General features: G+C 42.1%; 1 protein-coding gene and 1 non-coding gene across 6 annotated transcripts in view; one reads left to right on the forward strand and one right to left on the reverse strand.

Annotated features, from left to right (window-relative positions):
* LOC139538483 (zinc finger protein 462-like) overlaps nt 1-22,027 on the forward strand; it is a 75,680-nt gene that overhangs the window by 44,689 nt on the left and 8,964 nt on the right. For 3 of the 5 annotated variants that reach the window (XM_071340578.1, XM_071340597.1, XM_071340588.1), the window contains exons 6-12: nt 769-887; nt 4,732-4,932; nt 17,091-17,343; nt 17,628-17,764; nt 18,218-18,441; nt 18,889-19,090; nt 19,320-19,449. In XM_071340578.1, coding sequence (XP_071196679.1) covers nt 769-887; nt 4,732-4,932; nt 17,091-17,343; nt 17,628-17,764; nt 18,218-18,441; nt 18,889-19,090; nt 19,320-19,449 — 1,266 coding nt within the window. Of the gene's footprint in view, nt 1-768; nt 888-4,731; nt 4,933-17,090; nt 17,344-17,627; nt 17,765-18,217; nt 18,442-18,888; nt 19,091-19,319; nt 19,450-22,027 lie in introns of those variants that run through there. The other 2 variants (XM_071340607.1, XM_071340616.1) reach the window with 2 other exon arrangements.
* LOC139540196 (U7 small nuclear RNA) lies at nt 1,267-1,319 on the reverse strand. The gene has a single exon (XR_011668118.1). It is a non-coding gene; the product is annotated as a U7 small nuclear RNA (small nuclear RNA).

Raw genomic sequence — 22,027 nt, forward strand, 5'->3', positions numbered from 1 at the left:
TGTTTAAGATTGAGTGTGTTGCTGTTTCGATGAATAGTGTCCTCTAATGTCTTGGTGTGTGTGGCTGTGTTCTGTATGGCGTTTACTCTCCTGCACCTGTCTCCTTAGCTGTGCTTTATTTCAACATTCTCTCTGGATGGAATGAAGCCTAAGTGCCAGTCTGTTTGTGATTGACAATGACAGCAATAGAGAAGGAAAGAGCACAAACAGATCTGGCACCAGGCTAGATGGAACACACATTGCCTCCAAAGCTCACTCCAGTCCACTCCAGTGAGAGACACTGCAGGCATGGCAGACATTTTGATTTTAATTTGTCTTCTTATCCAAAGCTGAAAGACTTCATCTTTGTTGAGCTCCATTGTGTAATCCCACTCTACTGCATGTGCCCTGACCCAGAAAGGAAATGCGTTCCCATGCCACCCAAGAGGCTTGTATGAAAACACACTAATATTCCCCAGATACGTTCTATGTGGTTTGCAGTCAGACACAAAGAGATACACTAGGGATACAGGGACTGTGGTAGATCTTTTCCCCTACGGCCTCTGCTCAATAGTCATTGGAAATTGTGGTTTTGAAAAAGGAAGTTATATGAAAACAGATTCCCTCTGCTTCCCTGAAAGCATTCTGTTGTGATGTGTTGGAACATGTGTGAAGACTTTTCTTTCACTATATCTCTCTTTGTCTCCCTTTCTGTCTCTTCGCTCTGTCTGTCTCCTCTCTCTCTCTAACCCTCTTCCTCCTGCTTCCTCTCTGTCTCCATCTCTTCAGTCTGGACAGACACGTGCAGTCCCACCATGGGCACCACAAGCCTTTCAGATGCAAGCTCTGTCCCTTTAAGTCTGCCTACCTGAGTCGCCTGAAGAGTCACCTACACAAAGCACACGCAGGTAGAAAACAACCACAGCACACCTCACTGAGCTCTATACAACTACCTGAAACGGACCGTGTTCATGGGTGGGTCCGAAATAGAACTCTATTCCCTATACACCCACGTAAAGAAATACTATAGTATACTGTGGTGTAAATACTGTTTTTGCAGACAATAGTCTGCAAGAACACTACAGTGAATGCTGTATTATACTGTAGTATTTACAGTTAACTATAGTATAAATACTGTAGTAAAAGAAAACTGTAGTGTATACTATAATAATTACTGCAGTGTTTTTGTGGACTGTACTATACTGTAGTATTTACTTTAGTGTTTTTGCGGACATTACTGTAGTATTTACTTTAGTGTTTTTGTTTAACTGTCTTTGACATGGAAGTGGAGGCTTTCTCCTTTAGGAAACCTACTGGAGAAATACTAAAAGAGCACATTTTCCATAACCTGTAGGTGGGTAGTTACGACTGGGATCTGAACGGATAATTCAGGGCTTCTGCTCTTTTCTATCACCTGTAGGGAACACGTTGTATGGTCTTCACTTGGCATGTAGGTTTCTCACTCATGGATGGCACAAATTATGAAATGGGGAGGGGAATGGGCAGGGTTTATGCAAAAAAGATACTGTAGTATTTACGCTAGTTATATTTTTTAAAAAAAGTTGTGTTTTTGCGGACTGTAGTGTTTTTGTGGACATTACTGTAGTATTTATAATAGTATTCTACAGTATACTACAACATTCTATAGTAAGTACTGCACAAGATCAAGGGACACCACAGTATGTAGTATAGTATTCTACAGTATAATACAGTTTCCTGTAGAATACTATAGTACGTACTGTAGTATTCTATACTGTCCTTCACAAGCAAAAGAGCAGTAACTGCACATTTGGTCCAAAAATGTGTTACTGACATTTTTGATACATTAAATACATGCTCTATCATGTGGACAAATATCCTACCTCCATTGTGTTGTGTTATGGAGACAATGGTGTGTCATGTTTTCAGTAACTGCAAACATTTTCCGTAAAACCAAGGAAAAAAGCACGCCAGATACTGCCTTTTACCTTGGTATTTTACCTTGGTATCACCAATCTGCAGTGTGTACGGTTTACCTTTGTATCACCAATCTGCAATGTGTACGGTTTACCTTTGTATCACCAATCTGCAGTGTGTACGGTTTACCTTGGTATCACCAATCTGCAGTGTGTACGGTTTACCTTTGTATCACCAATCTGCAGTGTGTACGGTTTACCTTGGTATCACCAATCTGCAGTGTGTACGGTTTACCTTGGTATCACCAACCTGCAGTGTGTACGGTTTACCTTGGTATCACCAATCTGCAGTGTGTACGGTTTACCTTGGTATCACCAATCTGCAGTGTGTACGGTTTACCTTGGTATCACCAATCTGCAGTGTGTACGGTTTACCTTTGTATCACCAATCTGCAGTGTGTACGGTTTACCTTTGTATCACCAATCTGCAGTGTGTACGGTTTACCTTTGTATCACCAATCTGCAGTGTGTACGGTTTACCTTGGTATCACCAATCTGCAGTGTGTACGGTTTACCTTGGTATCACCAATCTGCAGTGTGTACGGTTTACCTTGGTATCACCAATCTGCAGTGTGTACGGTTTACCTTTGTATCACCAATCTGCAGTGTGTACGGTTTACCTTTGTATCACCAATCTGCAGTGTGTACGGTTTACCTTTGTATCACCAATCTGCAGTGTGTACGGTTTACCTTTGTATCACCAATCTGCAGTGTGTACGGTTTACCTTTGTATCACCAATCTGCAGTGTGTACGGTTTACCTTTGTATCACCAATCTGCAATGTGTACGGTTTACCTTGGTATCACCAATCTGCAGTGTGTACGGTTTACCTTTGTATCACCAATCTGCAGTGTGTACGGTTTACCTTGGTATCACCAATCTGCAGTGTGTACGGTTTACCTTGGTATCACCAATCTGCAGTGTGTACGGTTTACCTTGGTATTATTGATTCTTCTTTGCTGATACAAGTATCAAACTATATGAAACTGATAGCCACATACAAATAAATCTATGAACACAAGTTTGTGTTTAAAAAAAAATCATAATGGAAATGTATTCCAGTGGGTGTAACAAGCAAGAAGACAGTAACTGCAGTCTAGGGTCAAAGGTAATGTCAGAGTCAATATGAATTAAAAAAATGACCTTATAGTAAGACAACAGATAACCACATTTTCAGTGATCTGCCAACTCATTTGGCTGAACAATTAAAACTTTAAAGATATTTTTCCCAGATACACTCAATGAGTAGTTATTGCTCTTTTACTTGGTAGGGCAGTATAGTAAACTGTAGTATTTTTTCATGTGGGTAGTGCACTACTTTTACAGGGCTCTGGTTAATAGGATAACAATTCAGACGCAACCCACGTGTACATGGTATGTTATTAGCCTGCTGGTCCCAGATCTGTTCATGCTGCCAAACATGACTTAATAGGAGCTGGCTAAACAACACAAACTGATCTAGGACCAAGCTAGTGGGTTATTATTGTCCCCAGCTGTGTATTGGGGCTGTGGCCTAGTCTGAATGTATGACTTTACCAGAGCTGTTCGAGGATACTAAATCAACACTAATATCAGTAGTCTCTCATATGTCCCCTATGGGAATATCTTAAAGTCAGCCTGTCATTGAGTGCAGGGAATATCTGTCATACAAGTGGCTGCGGATTTGCTCTGTGTGTGATGTTGTTGGATATTTACTCCTATAGACTGCACTGATGTAGCCAGTGAACCAACGCCAGAACATAGGAATAGATATGATAGCCAATCATCACAAATGACAATGCGAGTACATAGAAGAACCATCTAAAAACTAGTCATGAATGTTGTCTCAGTTATGATTGGAAAAGAACACAGAAAGATGAGTCAACAACAATCAACAATTGCTTCAGATAATCGACTCCAAAGCAGAGCCATTTAACATTTGATTACATGTTGAAAGTGTTCTAACATGGTCTGTTGGTGGTGGTTTTCTTCAAAACGTCTTCTGTTGTTTACAGTATTATTATACCACAGCATTGTTGAAAACTAGTTTCTGATTTGTTGGAAGGGCATTCTAGAATGGACATTAAAACCAGATTACGGGACAGTTGAAAAAGATTGGGTTTGGATTGCTGCCTTGGTAATGGATCATGTGAACGCGGTGGAATCCATAGCTTGTGGCATGTGAATGCTGGTTCTCTCGATAAGGTGCAAAAGTCATTGAAGGGTAGAGCAGTAGAAAATGAGTGTCAGCACCCCTCTTTTCAGATCCGTTGGCTGCCAAAGGCACTGGCTCTGTCAGTCTAGCTGAAAGCTTTTGGCCTTACAATATAGTATCAAGCCAATCGATTTGCCCTTGAATAGAGTCGGGGTTCTCATCATAAAAAGTGTCAAAAAAGAAAATTGTCAGACGAGCGGCAGATTGTCGTGTCTTGAGTGACTCGGAGTCTGAAAACTGACTGGCGTGTTCGACTCCATACTAAGTTGGACAAAGCCGCTCTCAAAAGACTCTCTCTCTGACCAACGTTTCTGTTACTTTGCCGAAGAGAGAGAGTCCTTTCTTTTACACTATCATAGTATTTTTCTTTTTAGTTGTTTTTTTACTGTGACTTTAATGAAATTATATTTAGTGATATATTATCATCAAACTGTAAAATATTGATATCATATTGATATGATCTTTATTTATTCTTGACACATACAAGGTGTCTTTGGGTCCATGAGAATCTCTAACGGTTACATAAAACCCATGTTTTATTATGAGCCATTCTGACTCTGGGTTACTTTACTTGCTATTATTATTATTATTACTATTTTACAGGCGAGAACACCTATAAGTGCTTGTCCTGCCCCTTCTCCTCAATGACTATCAGCCAGCTGAAGGAGCACTCTCTGCGGGACCATGGGGAGGCCCTGACCCTCCCCAGGCTTCGTGCTGGCGCTACCACCCAGGGCCCCCAGACCAGGCCACTCAGGCTGGGCTCAGACCCTCACCAGACACCCCTGACCTCTAACCTTGACGGTAAGAGCTCCATCTGTATTACCAAGCAGACTGAGAAGGGAGACTTTTATTGATTGTAGATTGTTTTTAGTTTGATATTTTTTTATTTATTTTTAACCAGGAAGGTAATTGCGATTAACATATCTTATTCAAATGAGCCCTAATTTATTCGATGATATGCCGTTTATTTTAGGGTGTTTTCATATATAGACTGGCTTGCGAAAGTATTCACCCCCTTGGAATTTTTCCTAGTTTGTTGCCTTACAACCTGGAATTAAAATGGATTTTGGGGGTGTTTGTATCATTTGATTTACACAACATGCCTACCACTTTGAAGATGAAAAATATTTTTTATTGTGAAGCAAACAAGAAATAAGACAAAAAAACAACAGAAAACTTAACTAATCACCCCCCCAAAGTCAATACTTTGTAGAGTCACCTTTTGCAGCAATTACAGCTGCAAGTCTCTTGGGGTATGTCTCTATAAGCTTGGCACATCTAGCCACTGGGATTTTTGCCCATTCTTCAAGGCAAAACTCCTTCAAGTTGGATGGGTTCCGCTGGTGTACAGCAATCTTTAAGTCATACCACAGATTCTGAATTGGATTGAGGTCTGGGCTTTGACTAGGCCATTCCAAGACATTTAAATGTTTCCCCTTAAACCACTCGAGTGTTGCTTTAGCAGTATCAGTATGCTTAGGGTCATTGTCCTACTGGAAGGTGAACCTCCGTCCCAGTCTCAAATCTCTGGAAGACTGAAACAGGTTTCCCTCAATAATTTCCCTGTATTTAGCACCATCCTTCATTCCTTCAATTCTGACCAGTTTCCCGGTCCCTGCCAATGAAAAACATCAGCATGATGCTGCCACCACCATGATTCACTGTGGGGATGGTGTTCTCGGGGTGATGAGAGGTGTTTGGTTTGCGCCAGACATAGCGTTTTCCTTGATGGCCAAAAAAGCTAAATTTTCATCTGACCAGAGTCTCATCTGACCAGAGTACCTTCTTCCATATGTTTGGGGAGTCTCCCACATGCCTTTTGGTGAACACCAAACGTGTTTGCTTATTTTGTCCTTTAAGCATTGGCTTTTTTCTGGTCACTCTTCCGTAAAGCCCAGCTCTGTGGAGTGTACGGCTTAAAGTGGTCCTATGGACAGATACTCCAATCTCCGCTGTGGAGCTTTGCAGCTCCTTCAGGGTTATCTTTGGTCTCTTTGTTGCCTCTGATTAATGCCCTCCTTGCCTGGTTCGTGAGTTTTGGTGGGCGGCCCTCTCTTGGCAGGTTTGTTGTGGTGCCATATTCTTTCCATTTTTTATAATGTGGTGCTCCTTGGGATGTTCAAAGTTTCGGATATTTTTTTATAACCCAACCCTGATCAGTACTTCTCCCTGACCTGTTTGGAAAGCTCCTGAGTCTTCATAGTGCTGCTTGCTTGGTGGTTCCCCTTGCATAGTGGTGTTACAGACTCTGGGGCCTTTCAGAAGAAGTGTATATATACTGAGATCATGTGACACTTAGATTGCACACATGTGGACTTTATTTAACTAATTATGTGACTTCTGAAGGTAATTGGTTGCACCAGATCTTATTTAGGGGCTTCATAGCAAAGGGGTGAATACATATGCACCCACCACTTTTCAATTTTACATTTATATTTTATTTTTTTGAAACAAGTAATTTTTTTCATTTCACTTCACCAATTTGGACTAGTTTGTGTATGTCCATTACATGAAATCCAAATAAAAATCCATTTAAATTACCGGTTGTAATGCAACAAAATAGGAAAAACGCCAAGGGGGTAAATACTTTTGCAAGACACTGTACAGGAGAACTCCTCTTTTAAAATAAATTATCTCCGTCCTGTTTAAAGTGAACTCTGGGGTAAAAAAAACAAAAAACAGGAAGAACACTCCCCTTGCCTTTGGAATGAGGAGAGGCGAAGGTCAAGAGCCATGCATCCTCCGAAACAACAACTCTGCCAAGCCGCACTGCTTCTTAAAACTTCTTAGGGCTGAGATACCGGTAACGGGATCGATATGACAACAGCCAGTGAAAGTGCAGGGCGCCAAATTCAAAAAACAGAAATCTCATAATTAAAATTCCTCAGACATACATGTGTTTTATACCAATTTAAAGGTAATCTTGTTGTTAATCCCACCAAAGTGTCCGATTTCAAATATGCTTTTCAGCGAAAGCACCACAAACGATTATGTTAGGTCACACCAAACCACAATAAGCACAGCCATTTTTCCAGCCAAAGATAGGAGTCACAAAAAGCACAAATAGAGATAAAATTAATCGCTAACCTTTGATGATCTTCATCAGATGACACTCATAGGACTTCATGTTACACAATACATGTATGTTTTGTTTGATAAAGTTCATATTTATATGAAAAAATCTGAGTTTACATTGGCGCGTTACATTCACTAGTTCCAAAAACATCCAGTGATTTTGCATAGCCACATCGTTTCAACAGAAATACTCATCATAAATGTAGATGATAATTATAGATATACCTCTCCTTAATGCAACTGCTGTGTCAGATTTCAAAAAAACTTTACGGAAAAAGCAAACCATGCAATAATCTGAGACGGCGCTCAGAACAATAGTCAAATTAGCCGCCATGTTGGAGTCAACAGAAACCAGAAATTACATGATAAATATTCCCTTACCTTTGATGATCTTCATCAGAATGCACTCCCAGGAATCCCAGGTCCACAATAAATGCTTGATTTGTTCGATAATGTCCGTTATTTATGTCCAATTAGCTACTTTGGTTAGCGCGTTTGGTAAACAATTCCAAAGTCACGAAGCGCGTTCACTAAAACCTGACGAAATGTCCAAAAGTTCCGTAACAGTCAGTAGAAACATGTCAAACAATGTATTGAATCAATCTTTAGAATGTTGTTAACATAAATCTTGAATAACGTTCCAACCGGAGAATTACATTGACTTCAGATGAGCGATGGAACGGAGCTCCCTCTCATGTGAACACGCATGGTCAAAGAATGGTCACCTCATGGCAGTGGTGACTAATTCTCCTCTCATTCGGCCCCCCTTCACAGTAGAGTCATCAGACAAAGTTCTACAGACTGTTGACATCTAGTGGAAGCCGTAGGAAGTGAATACTCATTCATATCTCGCTGTGATTTCAATGGGATCTTGGTTGAAACTCGACCAGCCTCAGAATTTCCACTTCCTGTTTGGATTTTTTCTCAGGTTTTTGCCTACCATATCAAATCAAATGTATTTATGTAGCCCTTCTTACATCAGCTGATATCTCAAAGTGCTGTACAGAAACCCAGCCTAAAACCCCAAACAGCAAGTAATGCAGGTGTAGAAGCACGGTGGCTAGGAAAAACTCCCTAGAAAGGCCAAAACCTAGGAAGAAACCGAGAGAGGAACCAGGCTATGAGGGGTGGCCAGTCCTCTTCTGGCTGTGCCGGGTGGAGATTATAACAGAACATGGCCAAGATGTTCAAATGTTCATAAATGACCAGCATGGTCAAATAATAATAATCACAGTTGTCGAGGGTGCAGCAAGTCAGCACCTCAGGAGTAATGTCAGTTGGCTTTTCATAGCCGATCACTAAGAGTATCTCTACCGCTCCTGCGGTCTCTAGAGAGTTGAAAACAGCAGGTCTGGGACAGGTAGCACGTCCGGTGAACAGGTCAGGGTTCCATAGCCGCAGGCAGAACAGTTGAAACTGGAGCAGCAGCACGACCAGGTGGACTGGGGACAGCAAGGAGTCATCATGCCAGGTAGTCCTGAGCCATGGTCCTAGGGCTCAGGTCCTCCGAGAGAGAGAGAAAGAGAGAGAGAATTAGAGAGAGCATACTTAAATTCACACAGGACACCGGATAAGACAGGAGAAGTACTCCAGATATAACAAACTGACCCTAGCCCCCCGACACATAAACTACTGCAGCATAAATACTGGAGGCTGAGACAGGAGGGATCAGGAGACACTGTGGCCCCATCCGATGATACCCCCGGACAGGGCCAAACAGGAAGGATATAACCCCACCCACTTTACCAAAGCACAGCCCCCACACCATATGAGTTCTGTTATACTCACAGACATAATTCAAACAGTTTTAGAAACTTTAGAGTGTTTTCTATCCAATACTAATAATAATATGCATATATTAGCAACTTTGACTGAGGAGCAGGCCGTTTACTCTGGGCACCTCTGTGCACCTTTCATCCAAGCTACTCAATACTGCCCCTTCAGCCTCAAGAGGTTAACTTCTTACGGCTGAAATCCCGTTAATGGGATCGATTTGACAACAGCCAGTGAAAGTGCAGGCCGCCAAATTCAAACAACAGAAATCTCATAATTAAAATTCCTCAAACATTAAAGTATTATACACCATTTTAAAGATACACTTGTTGTTAATCCCACCACAGTGTCCGATTTCAAAAAGGCTTTACGACGAAAGCACAACATATGATTATGTTAGGTCAGGGCCTAGTCACAGAAAAACACAGCCATTTTTCCAGCCAAAGAGAGGAGTCACAAAAAGCAGAAATAGAGATAAAATGAATCACTAACCTTTGATGATCTTCATCAGATGGCACTCATAGGAATTCATGTTACACAATACATGTATGTTTTGTTTGATAAAGTTCATATTTATATCCAAAAATCTCAGTTTACATTGGCGCATTATATTCAGTAATGTTTTGCCTCCAAAACATCCGGTGATTTTGCAGAGAGCCACATCAATTTACAGGAATACTCATCATAAACGTTGATAAAAGATACAAGTGTTATGCATAGAATTAAAGATATACTTCTCCTTAATGCAACTGCTGTGTCAGACTTCAAAAAAGCTTTATGGCAAAAGCACACCATGCAGTAATCTGAGTACAGCGCTCAGGCACAAAAACAAGCCATACAGATACCCGCCATGTTGTGGAGTCAACAAAAGTCAGAAATAGCATTATAAATATTCACTTACCTTTGATGATCTTCATCGGAATGCACTCCCAGGAATCCCAGTTCCACAATAAATGTTTGTTTTGTTCGATAATGTTCATCAGTTATGTCCAAATACCTCCTTTTCGTTTGCGCGTTTAGTCCAGTAATCCAAATGCACAATGCGCGAGCACTAAGTCCAGACGAAAAGTCAAAAAAGTTATATTACAGTTCGTAGAAACATGTCAAACGATGTATAGAATCAATCTTTAGGATGTTTTTATAATAAATCTTCAATAATGTTTCAACCGGACAATTCCTTTGTCTTTAGAAATGAAAAGGAACAGAGCTCGCTCTCATGGCCGCGCGCCTGACTTAGCTCATGGCATTCTGTCAGACACCTGGTTCAAACAGCTCTTATTCTCTCCCCCTTTACAGTAGAAGCCTGAAACAAGGTTCTAAAGACTGTTGACATCTAGTGGAAGCCTTAGGAAGTGCATTCGGACCAAATTTACACTATCTTGGGTAGACAAAGACTTGAAAACCTACAGACCTCAGATTTCCCACCTCCTGGTTGGAATTTTTCTCAGGTTTTTGCCTGCCATATGCGTTCTGTTATACTCACAGATGTCATTCAAACAGTTTTAGAAACTTCAGAGTGTTTTCTATCCAAATCTACTAATAATATGCATATCTTAGCTTCTGGGCCTGAGTAGCAGGCTGTTTACTCTGGGCACGCTTTTCATCCGAACGTGAAAATAGCGCCCCCAGCCATAAGAAGTTAACACACTGCTCGCTTAACCCAGAAGCCACACCAATGTGTCAAAGAAAACACCGTACAACTGTCGACCGTGTCAGCGTGTATGCGTCCGGCCCGCCACAGGAGTGGCAGTCTGACGGACGAATCTGGGTTTGGTGGATGCCTAGAGAACGCTACCTGCCCCAGTGTGTAGTGCCAACTGTAAAGTTTGGTGGAGGATGGCTTTTTCTTTGCAACTCTGCCTAGAATACAGACACTGGACAGAGGAACTCTGCCTAGAAGGCCAGCATCCCGGAGTCACCTCTTCACTGTTGACGTTGAGACTGATGTTTTGCATGTACTATTTAATGAAGCTGCCATTTGAGGACTTGTGAGGCATCTGTTTCTCAAACTAGACACTAATGTACTTGTCCTCTTGCTCAGTTGTGCACCGGGGCCTCCCACTCCTCTTTCTATTCTGGTTAGAGCGGGTTGGCGCTGTTCTGTGAAGGGAGTAGTACACAGCGTTGTACAAGATCTTCAGTTTCTTGGCAATTTCTCTCAAGGAATAGCCTTCATTTCTCAGAACATAAATAGACTGACAAGTTTCAGAAATAAGTTATTTGTTTCTGGCCATTTTGAGCCTGTATTCGCCATTTTGAGCCTGTAATCGAATGGAATAAACAGCTTATGAAGCTCTCTTAGCCTATACTGTAGATCACATATTGAAAACAAATAATCTGAACATTGTGTCAGTACAAAACTCTACACATATTTTGGAATTTCTTTGCATCCTTGACAATCTCTAATCAATATATTTTGTGCCACTAATGTGAGGGGTTATGTCAGGGGAAACGGTGTTGCAGTAGTCTAGTGCGTGGTTCTGGAATAATGACAAGAGAACCTGGGCAGCTTTGTGTTCACATTGCCCACAAAAAAAGGGAACAGGACTGTGGAATTCAAGCTAACCGAACTCAGACCACCTCTCGAGATGGTCTCCGTTTGGTTCACTTCGGGGGCTCTTTTGAGGGGTCTGAGTTCTGTAGGAGTGTTCACACTGCACACAAAAATTAAGCGAACCGCACTGAATTCACAAAAATATTCTGAAAAGGACCAGGTGTGAAAACACCCTTTACAAAAGGCCCCAAGTAGTAGTATTAATAGGTTTTATTGGTTTATTGCAATCATGGACTGAATTGTACACAAATGTACAACACAGTTGACATCAAATAGTAAATTCCTAAACGAACACAATACAGTGGGGCAAAAAAGTATTTAGTCAGCCACCAATTGTGCAAGTTCTCCCACGTAAAAAGATGAGAGAGGCCTGTAATTTTCATCATAGGTACACTTCAACTATGACAGACAAAATGAGAAAAAAATTCCAGAAAATCACATTGTAGGATTTTTAATGAATTTATTTGCAAATTATGGTGGAAAATAAGTATTTGGTCAATAACAAAAGTTTATCATAATACTTTGTTATATACCCTTTGTTGGCAATGACAGAGGTCAAATGTTTTCTGTAAGTCTTCACAAGGTTTTCACACACTTGCTGGTATTTTGGCCCATTCCTCCATGCAGATCTCCTCTAGAGCAGTGATGTTTGGGGGCTGTTGCTGGGCAACACGGACTTTCAACTCCCTCCAAAGATTTTCTATGGGGTTGAGATCTGGAGACTGGCTAGGCCACTCCAGGACCTTGAAATGCTTCTTACGAAGCCACTCCTTCGTTGCCCGGGCGGTGTGTTTGGGATCATTGTCATGCTGAAAGACCCAGCCACGTTTCATCTTCAATGCCCTTGCTGATGGAAGGAGGTTTTCACTCAAAATCTCACGATACATGGCCCCATTCATTCTTTCCTTTACACGGATCAGTCGTCCTGGTCCCTTTGCAGAAAAACAGCCCCAAAGCATGATGTTTCCACCCCCATGCTTCACAGTAGGTATGGTGTTCTTTGGATGCAACTCAGCATTCTTTGTCCTCCAAACACGACGGGTTGAGTTTTTACCAAAAAGTTATATTTTGGTTTCATCTGACCATATGACATTCTCCCAATCTTCTTCTGGATCATCCAAATGCTCTCTAGCAAACTTCAGACGGGCCTGGACATGTACTGGCTTAAGCAGGGGGACACGTCTGGCACTGCAGGATTTGAGTCCCTGACGGCGTAGTGTGTTACTGATGGTAGGCTTTGTTACTTTGGTCCCAGCTCTCTGCAGGTCATTCACTAGGTCCCCCCGTGTGGTTCTGGGATTTTTGCTCACCGTTCTTGTGATCATTTTGACCCCACGGGGTGAGATCTTGCGTGGAGCCCCAGATCGAGGGAGATTATCAGTGGTCTTGTATGTCTTCCATTTCCTAATTATTGCTCCCACAGTTGATTTCTTCAAACCAAGCTGCTTACCTATTGCAGATTCAGTCTTCCCAGCCTGGTGCAGGTCTACAATTTTGTTTCTGGTGTCCTTTGACAGCTCTTTGGTCTTGGCCATAGTGGAGTTTGGAGTGTGACTGTTTGAGGTTGTGGACAGGTGTCTTTTATACTGATAACAAGTTCAAACGGGTGCCATTAAAAAAGGTAACGAGTGGAGGACAGAGGAGCCTCTTAAAGAAGAAGTTACAGGTCTGTGAGAGCCAGAAATCTTGCTTGTTTGTAGGTGACCAAATACTTATTTTCCACCATAATTTGCAAATAAATTCATTAAAAATCCTACAATGTGATTTTCTGGAATTTTTTTTCTCATTTTGTCTGTCATAGTTGAAGTGTACCGATGATGAAAATTACAGGCCTCTCATCTTTTTAAGTGGGAGAACTTGCACAATTGGTGGCTGACTAAATACTTTTTTGCCCCACTGTATATACAGAACAATAATACTACAAAGACAATATTTGGGGTTGGGTGCTGTTGACACAGATACAAATTTTAAATTACAACCAGTACAAGCCTCATTCATTTCAAGGCTGGCGAGCATCAGAACTCAGCAGGGCAGCCCTTCTCACCGCTAGGGGAAACACTGGAATAGGAGCTAACATATGGTCTCCCTCTGAAATCCCAGGATTCACATTGTTAGACCTGATCAAACAGAATCCACCTTTCTTTTTGTGCCCATGACTGGTTCCAGAAGGTGTTAAACTAGCGTGTCAGGTGCCTGGCCCTCCAACCGACCGCCCCGCTCTGTTCTAGAATGTTCTTGGCAGGTGTCATCTAGCTGTGGGCACAATGGAATTTTCCCTCTAGGTGGAAGTGGAACACCGAGAGCAGAGCAGAGAAGCACTGTGGAATGCAACCGCCATGTCACCGTTGGCTACAGCAGACCATTGAGGGGGAACAGAGCAGAACGTTAGCAGTTCTAAATGTTACAACTAGTAGATTTTTACAACTAGTGTTTGTGCTGTCTTGTAGTTCGGTGCAGGGTTTTCCTATGAAAGTAATTGACTGTTGAATATCTGTGGTCGTCATGATACTAGTGTAAAAATATTTCACTTGGCTGAAAAGTCCCCAAGGAGTCTGCTGCTTCCTTCCTGCTTCACAGGGGTTCAGCACGGTTCAACAGCTCTTGGGCAGAACTATTGGCTTCTGTTACTACCATTTAAGAAGACAGATTACTACTTTCTCAAAGGATTTGACTGTACCTGCCATCTCATCTACATATTCACTGGCTTCGTCTTGCTACTGTGCTGAATGAGGCTTTTTTCACATGCAGACATCCACAGTGGTTGTGGTGCCAATCACACACACAGTTCTGGGATGTTACAGTACACACTAAAAACAAATGCTTCTATATAGTGCCAAATAAGGGTTATTTGGCTTGTTACCACAGAGGATCCCTTTTTGGTGCTATATAGAACCTTGTATGTGTATGTGAACCCTTTGGGATTATCTGTATTTCTGCATAAATTGGTCATAGAATTTGATCTGATCTTCATCAAAGTTACAACAACAGACAAACACAGTCTGCTTAAACTAATAACACACAAATTATTGTATTTTTCTTGTCTATATTGAATACATAATTTAAACATTCACAGTGTAGGTTGGAAAAAGTATGTGAACCACTAGGCTAATGACTTCTCCAAAACGTAATTGGAGTCAGGAGTCAGCTAACCTGGAGTACAATCATTGAGATGAGATTGGAGATGTTGGTTAGAGCTGCCCTGCCCTATAAAAAACTCTCACAACATTTGAGTTTGCTAGTCACAAGAAGCATTGCCTGATGTGAACCATGCCTCGAACAAAAGAGATCTCAGAAGATCCAATTGTTGACTTGCATAAAGCTGGAAAGGGTTACAAAACTATCTCTAAAAGCCTTGATGTTCATCAGTCTACAGTAAGACAAATTGTCTATAAATGGAGAAAGTTCAGCACTGTTGCTACACTCCCTAGGAGTGGCCGTCCTGCAAAGATGACTGCAAGAGCACAGAGCAGAATGCTCAATGAGGTTAAGAATAATCCTAGAGTGTCAGCTAAAGACTTAGAGAACTCTCTAGACCATGCTAACATCTCTGTTGACGAGTCTACGATACGTAAAACACTAAACAAGAATGGTGTTCATGGGAGGACACCACGGAAGCAGCCACTGCTGTCCAAAAAAAACATTGCTGCACGTCAGAAGTTCGCAAAAGAGCATCTGGATGTTCCACAGCGCTACTGGCGTAATATTCTGTGGACAGAAGAAACTACAGTTGAGTTGTTTGGAAGGAACACAACACTATGTTTGGAGAGAAAAAAGGCACAGCGCAACAACATCAAAACCTCATCCCAACTGTAAAGTATGGTGAAGGGAGCATCATGGTTTGGGGCTGCTTTGCTGCCTCAGGGCCTGGACAGCTTGCTATCATCGCCGGAAAAATTTATTCCCAAGTTTATCAAGACATTTTGCAGGAGAATGTAAGGCTATCTGTCCGCCAATTGAAGCTCAACATAAGTTGGGTGATGCAACAGGACAACGACCCAAAACACAGAAGTAGATCAACAACAGAATGGCTTCAACAGAAGAAAATACGCCTTCTGGAGTGGCCCAGTCAGAGTCCTGACCTCAGTGTGGTTCACACCAGACATCCCAAGAATATTGCTGAACTGAAACAGTTTTGTAAAGAGGAATGGTCCAAAATTCCTCCTGACCGTTGTGCAGGTCTGATGTGCAACTACAGAAAACGTTTGGTTGAGGTTATTGCTGCCAAAGGATGGTCAACCAGTTATTAAATCCAAGGGTTCACATACTTTTTCCACCCTGCACTGTGAATGTTTACACACTGTGTGTTCAATAAAGACATGAAAACGTATAATTGTTTGCGTGTTATTAGTTTAAGCAGACTGTGTTTGTCTATTGTTGTGACTTAGATGAAGATCAGATCAAATTTTATGACCAATTTATGCAGAAGTTCAGGTAATTCCAAAGGGTTCACATACTTTTTCTTGCCACTGTAGCACCAAAAAAGGGTTTCGCTATGGTTACAACCCTTTTGGGAGCTATATAGAACACTTTTTAATAGTTCTTTACAGAACCTTTATGGAGAGTGGTTCTATAAAGAACCTTCCTCAATCTCAAAGGTTCTTTATTGATCATTTTGAAGAATCATACAGGGTTTTATATTCTGGTTAGACATATTGTTAAAATTCCATGGGTGTCATTATTGTGTTAATTGACAAGTTAAATCAGCTGTACTAGCTCTGGAACGGCTGGGGGTCGCTGAGGAGAGAATTGACAACCACTGATTTAGTCAACAGTTCTCAATTGACACAAGGCCTTACTTGATTCTTTCACAAGACACCGTTACTGGCACCTGTCATGTATAACATGTTATGGCATAACACAACAGATTAGATAAACTGAAATGACACTCTCACTCATGGTTGCACAAAAAGAGCTGTGCGTAAACCACGCCCCAAAATATTATATTGAGCCACTTCCCCTACATTTGAATTAGCACTAAAAGAGCAAAGAACCCTTTTGTGAACTGTAAGGAACCATTGAAGGGCTCAAAGTGTTCTTTGAGTCATTATGGTTCCACATAGAACCATCACTCTTCCCAAAGAACCCTTGAGGAACCCATTCTTAGTGTGTAGAGCCGTGGTGGGTTTGATTTCCATTCCGGAATCCTCTGGCATTCTAGAAGTAAAACCCAACACACTCCAGATCCATTCAGATTCTGAAGCCATGTTTACTTTTATAGCTCTTTGGGTGAATCCTCACAGCCTGTTTGAGTTCCTGACAGGGAGTTTTCTCGGTTAATAACTAGTAGATGATTAATTACTACAGTATAAAAAAGGAAGTTACTGTAAGGCAGTATTTCTTCATGATTTTTATCCATATGGTCCTGTGTGGCTTAGTTTGCATTAGCGTAGTACTAGCAATGCCAAGGTTGTGGGTTCAATTCCCGGGGGGATCACACACAAAAAAAATCACTAATTGTACTGTAACTGTGAGTCATTTTCAATAAAAGTGTCTGCTGAATGGTAGTGTATTATACGATATACACACTCAGCCCCCACTCTCTCTTCCCGCACTCTAGACGCTGGGTACCTGCATGAGACGGCGGACGTACGGCAGCAGCTCAGTCACTATCAGCTAGCATCTCGTAGTCATGTGACCACCGCCCCGGCCCAGGGCGCGACCTCCGACACGCGTCCGGATGGCATCCTGACCTGTGAGTTCTGTGAGTTCAGTTCGGGGTACATGCAGAGCCTGCGCCGCCACTACAGAGACCGACACGGAGGGAAGAAGCTGTTCAAGTGCAAGGACTGCTCCTTCTTCACCTGCTCCAAGTGAGAAAATGAATGATACTGTGACAACAACTTTGTCTTTCCTTGAGTCCTCACGTCCTCTTTACTCCTTAAACCGCATTGGAGGAGAGGATCCAAGGTCCCTCGCCTCGGAACCCTCTCAAATACATGTTGACAAAATGGAGAGGAGAGTGGACATGAGGAATCAAGGAAAGACAAATTGTCTTCTTTTTGGGGGAGTTTTATGATGGTTGCTTGGCAACTGATTGTGCTGGTTGTTTTCTTCTGTCCGCTGGGCCTCACTGCATCTGTTCGGTTCCTCTCAGGTCAGCATTCACCATGCATGTGGAAGCAGGACACACCGTGGTTCTTGAGGAGGGTCACAAAGACCTACGCTGTCCACTCTGTCTCTACCACACCAAATACAAGAGCAATATGATCGACCACATCGTCCTGCACAGGGGTAAGCCATAGTTTATCTGCTCAAATATTGATAAGACAATTCAGAGGGAAATAACTCTTAGTGCCAAGTGTCATGATCTTATTGAGCTTAAAGTCACAGCTGTACTAGTCTCGGAGTTCCGGGACATTACACTGTATTGTCGCAAACCAAAGTGATTAGCTACACTTACTAAGATACAGTGGAGGCTGCTGAGTGGAGGACGGCACATAATAATGTCTGGAATGGAGCAAATGGAATGGCATCAAATACCTGGAAATCATGGAAATCATGTGGTTGATGTATTTGATACCATTCCACTGATTCCGCCCCAGTCATTACCAGGAGCCCCTCCTCCCCAGGTCCCACCAACCTCCTGTGCTAAGATATGACTTCACAGTTGTAAGTGTTATGGTGTTTACACAATAGTCATTATCTCGTTCTTTCTCTCTCCCCTCCTCTCCCTCACCCCCACAGAGGAGCGCGTGGTACCCCTGGAGGTGTCCCGCTCCAAGCTGTCTCGCCACCTGGCGGGCGTGGTGTTCCGCTGCCACAAATGCACCTTCACCTGCTCCAGCGACCAGAGCCTGCAGCTGCACGTCACCAAGCACAACGAGATGAAACCCTACCAGTGCCAACTGTGTTACTACGACAGCAGGCAGCGCTACCAGCTGGAGGAACACCTCCGAGACGAGCACAAGGTAAGTCAGACTCAGAACTACAACTCCCATCATGCAGCCTGTCTGGCTGGCATATATGCAAGGGACTTCATCCTGTCAATATGGGAAGTGTGTTGATATTATAGTATAGTCTTGTTTTCACTCTGTGGCACACACCCCTCCACGATGTGGTCTGAACTCCAACTCCCAGCATGCCCTGCCTTGACACATGCTCTTCCTGTTCATCTTTTTTTTTTACTTTGGAGTAGCCTACACATCAATCTTTAATTCAGTTGTACGTGTCCTGGGGATGGGTCGGCTTTAAAAAATTACCTACTTGCTTTTAAAATAGGCAGTTCTCTAAGGATGTCATCCTGAGAAAATCACAAGATCGTGCCAACTTGTATACAATTCTGTATACAAGTAAACAACAACTTGACAGCAGTAAGAACATACTGATGATACCTCTGTCTTTCTCTTGTTGATCAGGTGATCCGTAATTTTGAGTCGATGGGGCGGGTCAATCTGGATCAGCTGGATGCATTAAAGGAGATTCGCAGTAGCGCCGAGGAGGAAGAGGAGAGAGAGGAGGATGGAACGGTCATGGAAGAAGAGATGATGGAGGAGAGTAGAGATGAAGAGCTAGAGGAGGAAGAGGAAGGGGGAGTGGCAGAAAAGCCTTTTCCTAAAGGTAAACAAGAATCTTTGAGCTGTGTTCATTAGGCACTAAACAGAAGAAAACTGACAATCAGGGAGTGACTGTTTCAAAACGTTTTGATACATGTGCCCTAATGAACACAACCCTGTTACTGGCCCTGTCACTGATCAGTAATGTGATGTGACTGGGGGGCTGTTATATCTGTCTTTGCTGTATGTCTGATATTAACCCCTCATCATGCTAATCGCTGTCTGTCCCCCAGATGTCCCTGTGGTTTCCCCTAGCAGCAGCAGTGTGTCTGCCTCCGGTGAGAAGCGTTTCCCCTGTGAGTTCTGTGGTCGTTGCTTCAGCAACAACATAGAGTGGGAACGCCACGTCCTCCGACACGGAATGTGAGTCCATAGAGATACATTATAATATCTTATATTAGTATTTAGCTCTGTGCTTCCCCCCCCCCCCCCCCCGCTAAGCATTTACCGACAGCAACGTCTTTTTTTGGTGCAGTCTGGCCCGGCCTTGATTTTAATGTCCAAGGACGTAGATTCTTAGTCCGGACCAGACCCAATCTGAACCAATCATAGACGTTTATGTTTGATTCAGAATTGGTCCGGTCTGGCCTTTATTTGGCCCAAACGTAGACGTCTATAATTGGTTCAGATTTGGTCCTGACCAAAAAGCAATCGTAGACATCTGTTTCATAAGTTTGGAGGGTACAGTAGAATATAGTAGAGCACAGCAGAGTACAGTACAATACAGTACATCAGAGTACAGTACATCAGAGTACAGTACATCAGAGTACAGTACAGCAGAGTACAGTACAATATAGTACAGTAGAGTACAGCAGAGTACATTACAGTACACAGTACAGTAGAGCACAGCAGAGGACAGTACAATGCAGTACAGTGCACAGTACAGCAGAGTACAGTACAATGCAGTACAGTGCACAGTACAGCAGAGTACAGCAGAGTACAGTATAGTACAGTACAGTAGAGTACATTACAGTACACAGTACAGTAGAGCACAGCAGAGTACAGTACAGTAGAGTACAGTACAGTACACAGTACAGTAAAGCACAGTAGAGTATAGTACAACACAGTACAGTACACAGTAGAGCACAGCAGAGTAGAGTACAATACAGTACAGTAGAGTACAGTACAATATAGTACAGTAGAGCACACTACACAGTACAGTAGAGCACAGCAGAGTAAAGTACAGTACACAGTACAGTATGGCACAGCTTAGTACAGTACACAATACAGTAAAGAAAAGTGTATTACAGTACACAGTACAGTACAGAAAAGTATAGTAGAGTAAAAATATATATATATAAATATAAAATACAAAAAATGTAAAATAAAGTAGAGTGAAGGGGAGAGTGGGGTATGTTGAGCCATTTTTTACATTGAGCATCACTTCTTCAAGGGAAATATAGTATTCTTTCTAATAAAGATATCTACACATATTTCTGGATGTTGTGTATCCCTAGAAAAAAATCTGAGTTCTTGTAAACATGACTGTTTTGAAAGCATAGTTTGTCCAAAACAAAGGGGTATGGGGTAAGTTAAGCCGCCTACACATTTATGTACTGAATGAAATATTACCACTACCTTTTTAAAACTATGTCTATATTTTTTCCCCAAACACAATTCAACACAATCACTTTTTTTGTATTTTAATCATTTTAAGCATCTTTGAACAAATAACAAACACTTTGTACTTTTGTAAACACTTTTAACATTGGCTAATATATCCCAGTAATAATGCCTTGCATTACGCTTGGGAAGAAAACACTTGAATTTGCTCAACTTGCCATTGGGTCAACTTACCCCAAGGCCATTGGGTCAACTTACCCCAAGGCCATTGGGTCAACTTACCCCAAGGCCATTGGCTCAACTTACCCCAAGGCCATTGGCTCAACTTACCCCATGGCCATTGGCTCAACTTACCCCAAGGCCATTGGCTCAACTTACCCCAAGGCCATTGGCTCAACTTACCCCAAGTCCATTGGCTCAACTTACCCCATGGCCATTGGCTCAACTTACCCCATGGCCATTGGGTCAACTTACCCCATGGCCATTGGGTCAACTTACCCCATGGCCATTGGCTCAACTTACCCCAAGGCCATTGGCTCAACTTACCCCAAGGCCATTGGGTCAACTTACCCCATGGCCATTGGCTCAACTTACCCCAAGGCCATTGGCTCAACTTACCCCATGGCCATTGGCTCAACTTACCCCATGGCCATTGGGTCAACTTACCCCAAGGCAAACATTTTGACTATTAGCCCACACAGCTACAATGAAGCAATTTCATGCTAGTTTTATGACCTTATATTGAAGCTTATAGAGATCCCAACTGATGTATAGAACAATCTTTACATTATCTAATTTAGTTTAGATACAAGCATCATAAAACCTCTAACACGATAAATTCATTTGACTTTGTAAAAACAAAATGTTTTTTGACGCAACTTGCTTACCACTTTTCCATGTGGTTTCTTCCTTCACAGACTAAATGAAAGGATGACCTTATTCATTTTATGTATGGTTTCCTAGAAACAAGGGTGGTTCAACTTACCCCTTTGGTTCAACTTACCACACCCTCTCTACTGTATTGTACACTACTTTACTCTTAATGTACTCTACTCTATTGAATTAAACTCTACTGTACTGTACTCTTCTGAATTAAAGTTTACTGTACTGTGCCATACTGTACTGTGCTCTACTGTGCTAAACTGCGCTGTACTGTACTGCGATGTTCAAATTGATGAAACATAGCATAGACGTCTATGATTTGTTCAGATTTGGATCTGGTCCATACCAACCAAATATGTACTTGTTTGGGGCGGGGCTCATTACAATAATACCCGGCATGCTTTGCAAGTGTTTGTTTTTACATTTACATTTTGGTCATTCAGCAGACGCTCTTATCCAGAGCGACTTACAGTCAGTCCATTCAACTTAAGTAGAT

This window comes from Salvelinus alpinus, chromosome 1 (assembly GCF_045679555.1).
Source record: "Salvelinus alpinus chromosome 1, SLU_Salpinus.1, whole genome shotgun sequence".
In the NCBI taxonomy this organism is placed as follows: Eukaryota; Metazoa; Chordata; class Actinopteri; order Salmoniformes; family Salmonidae; genus Salvelinus; species Salvelinus alpinus.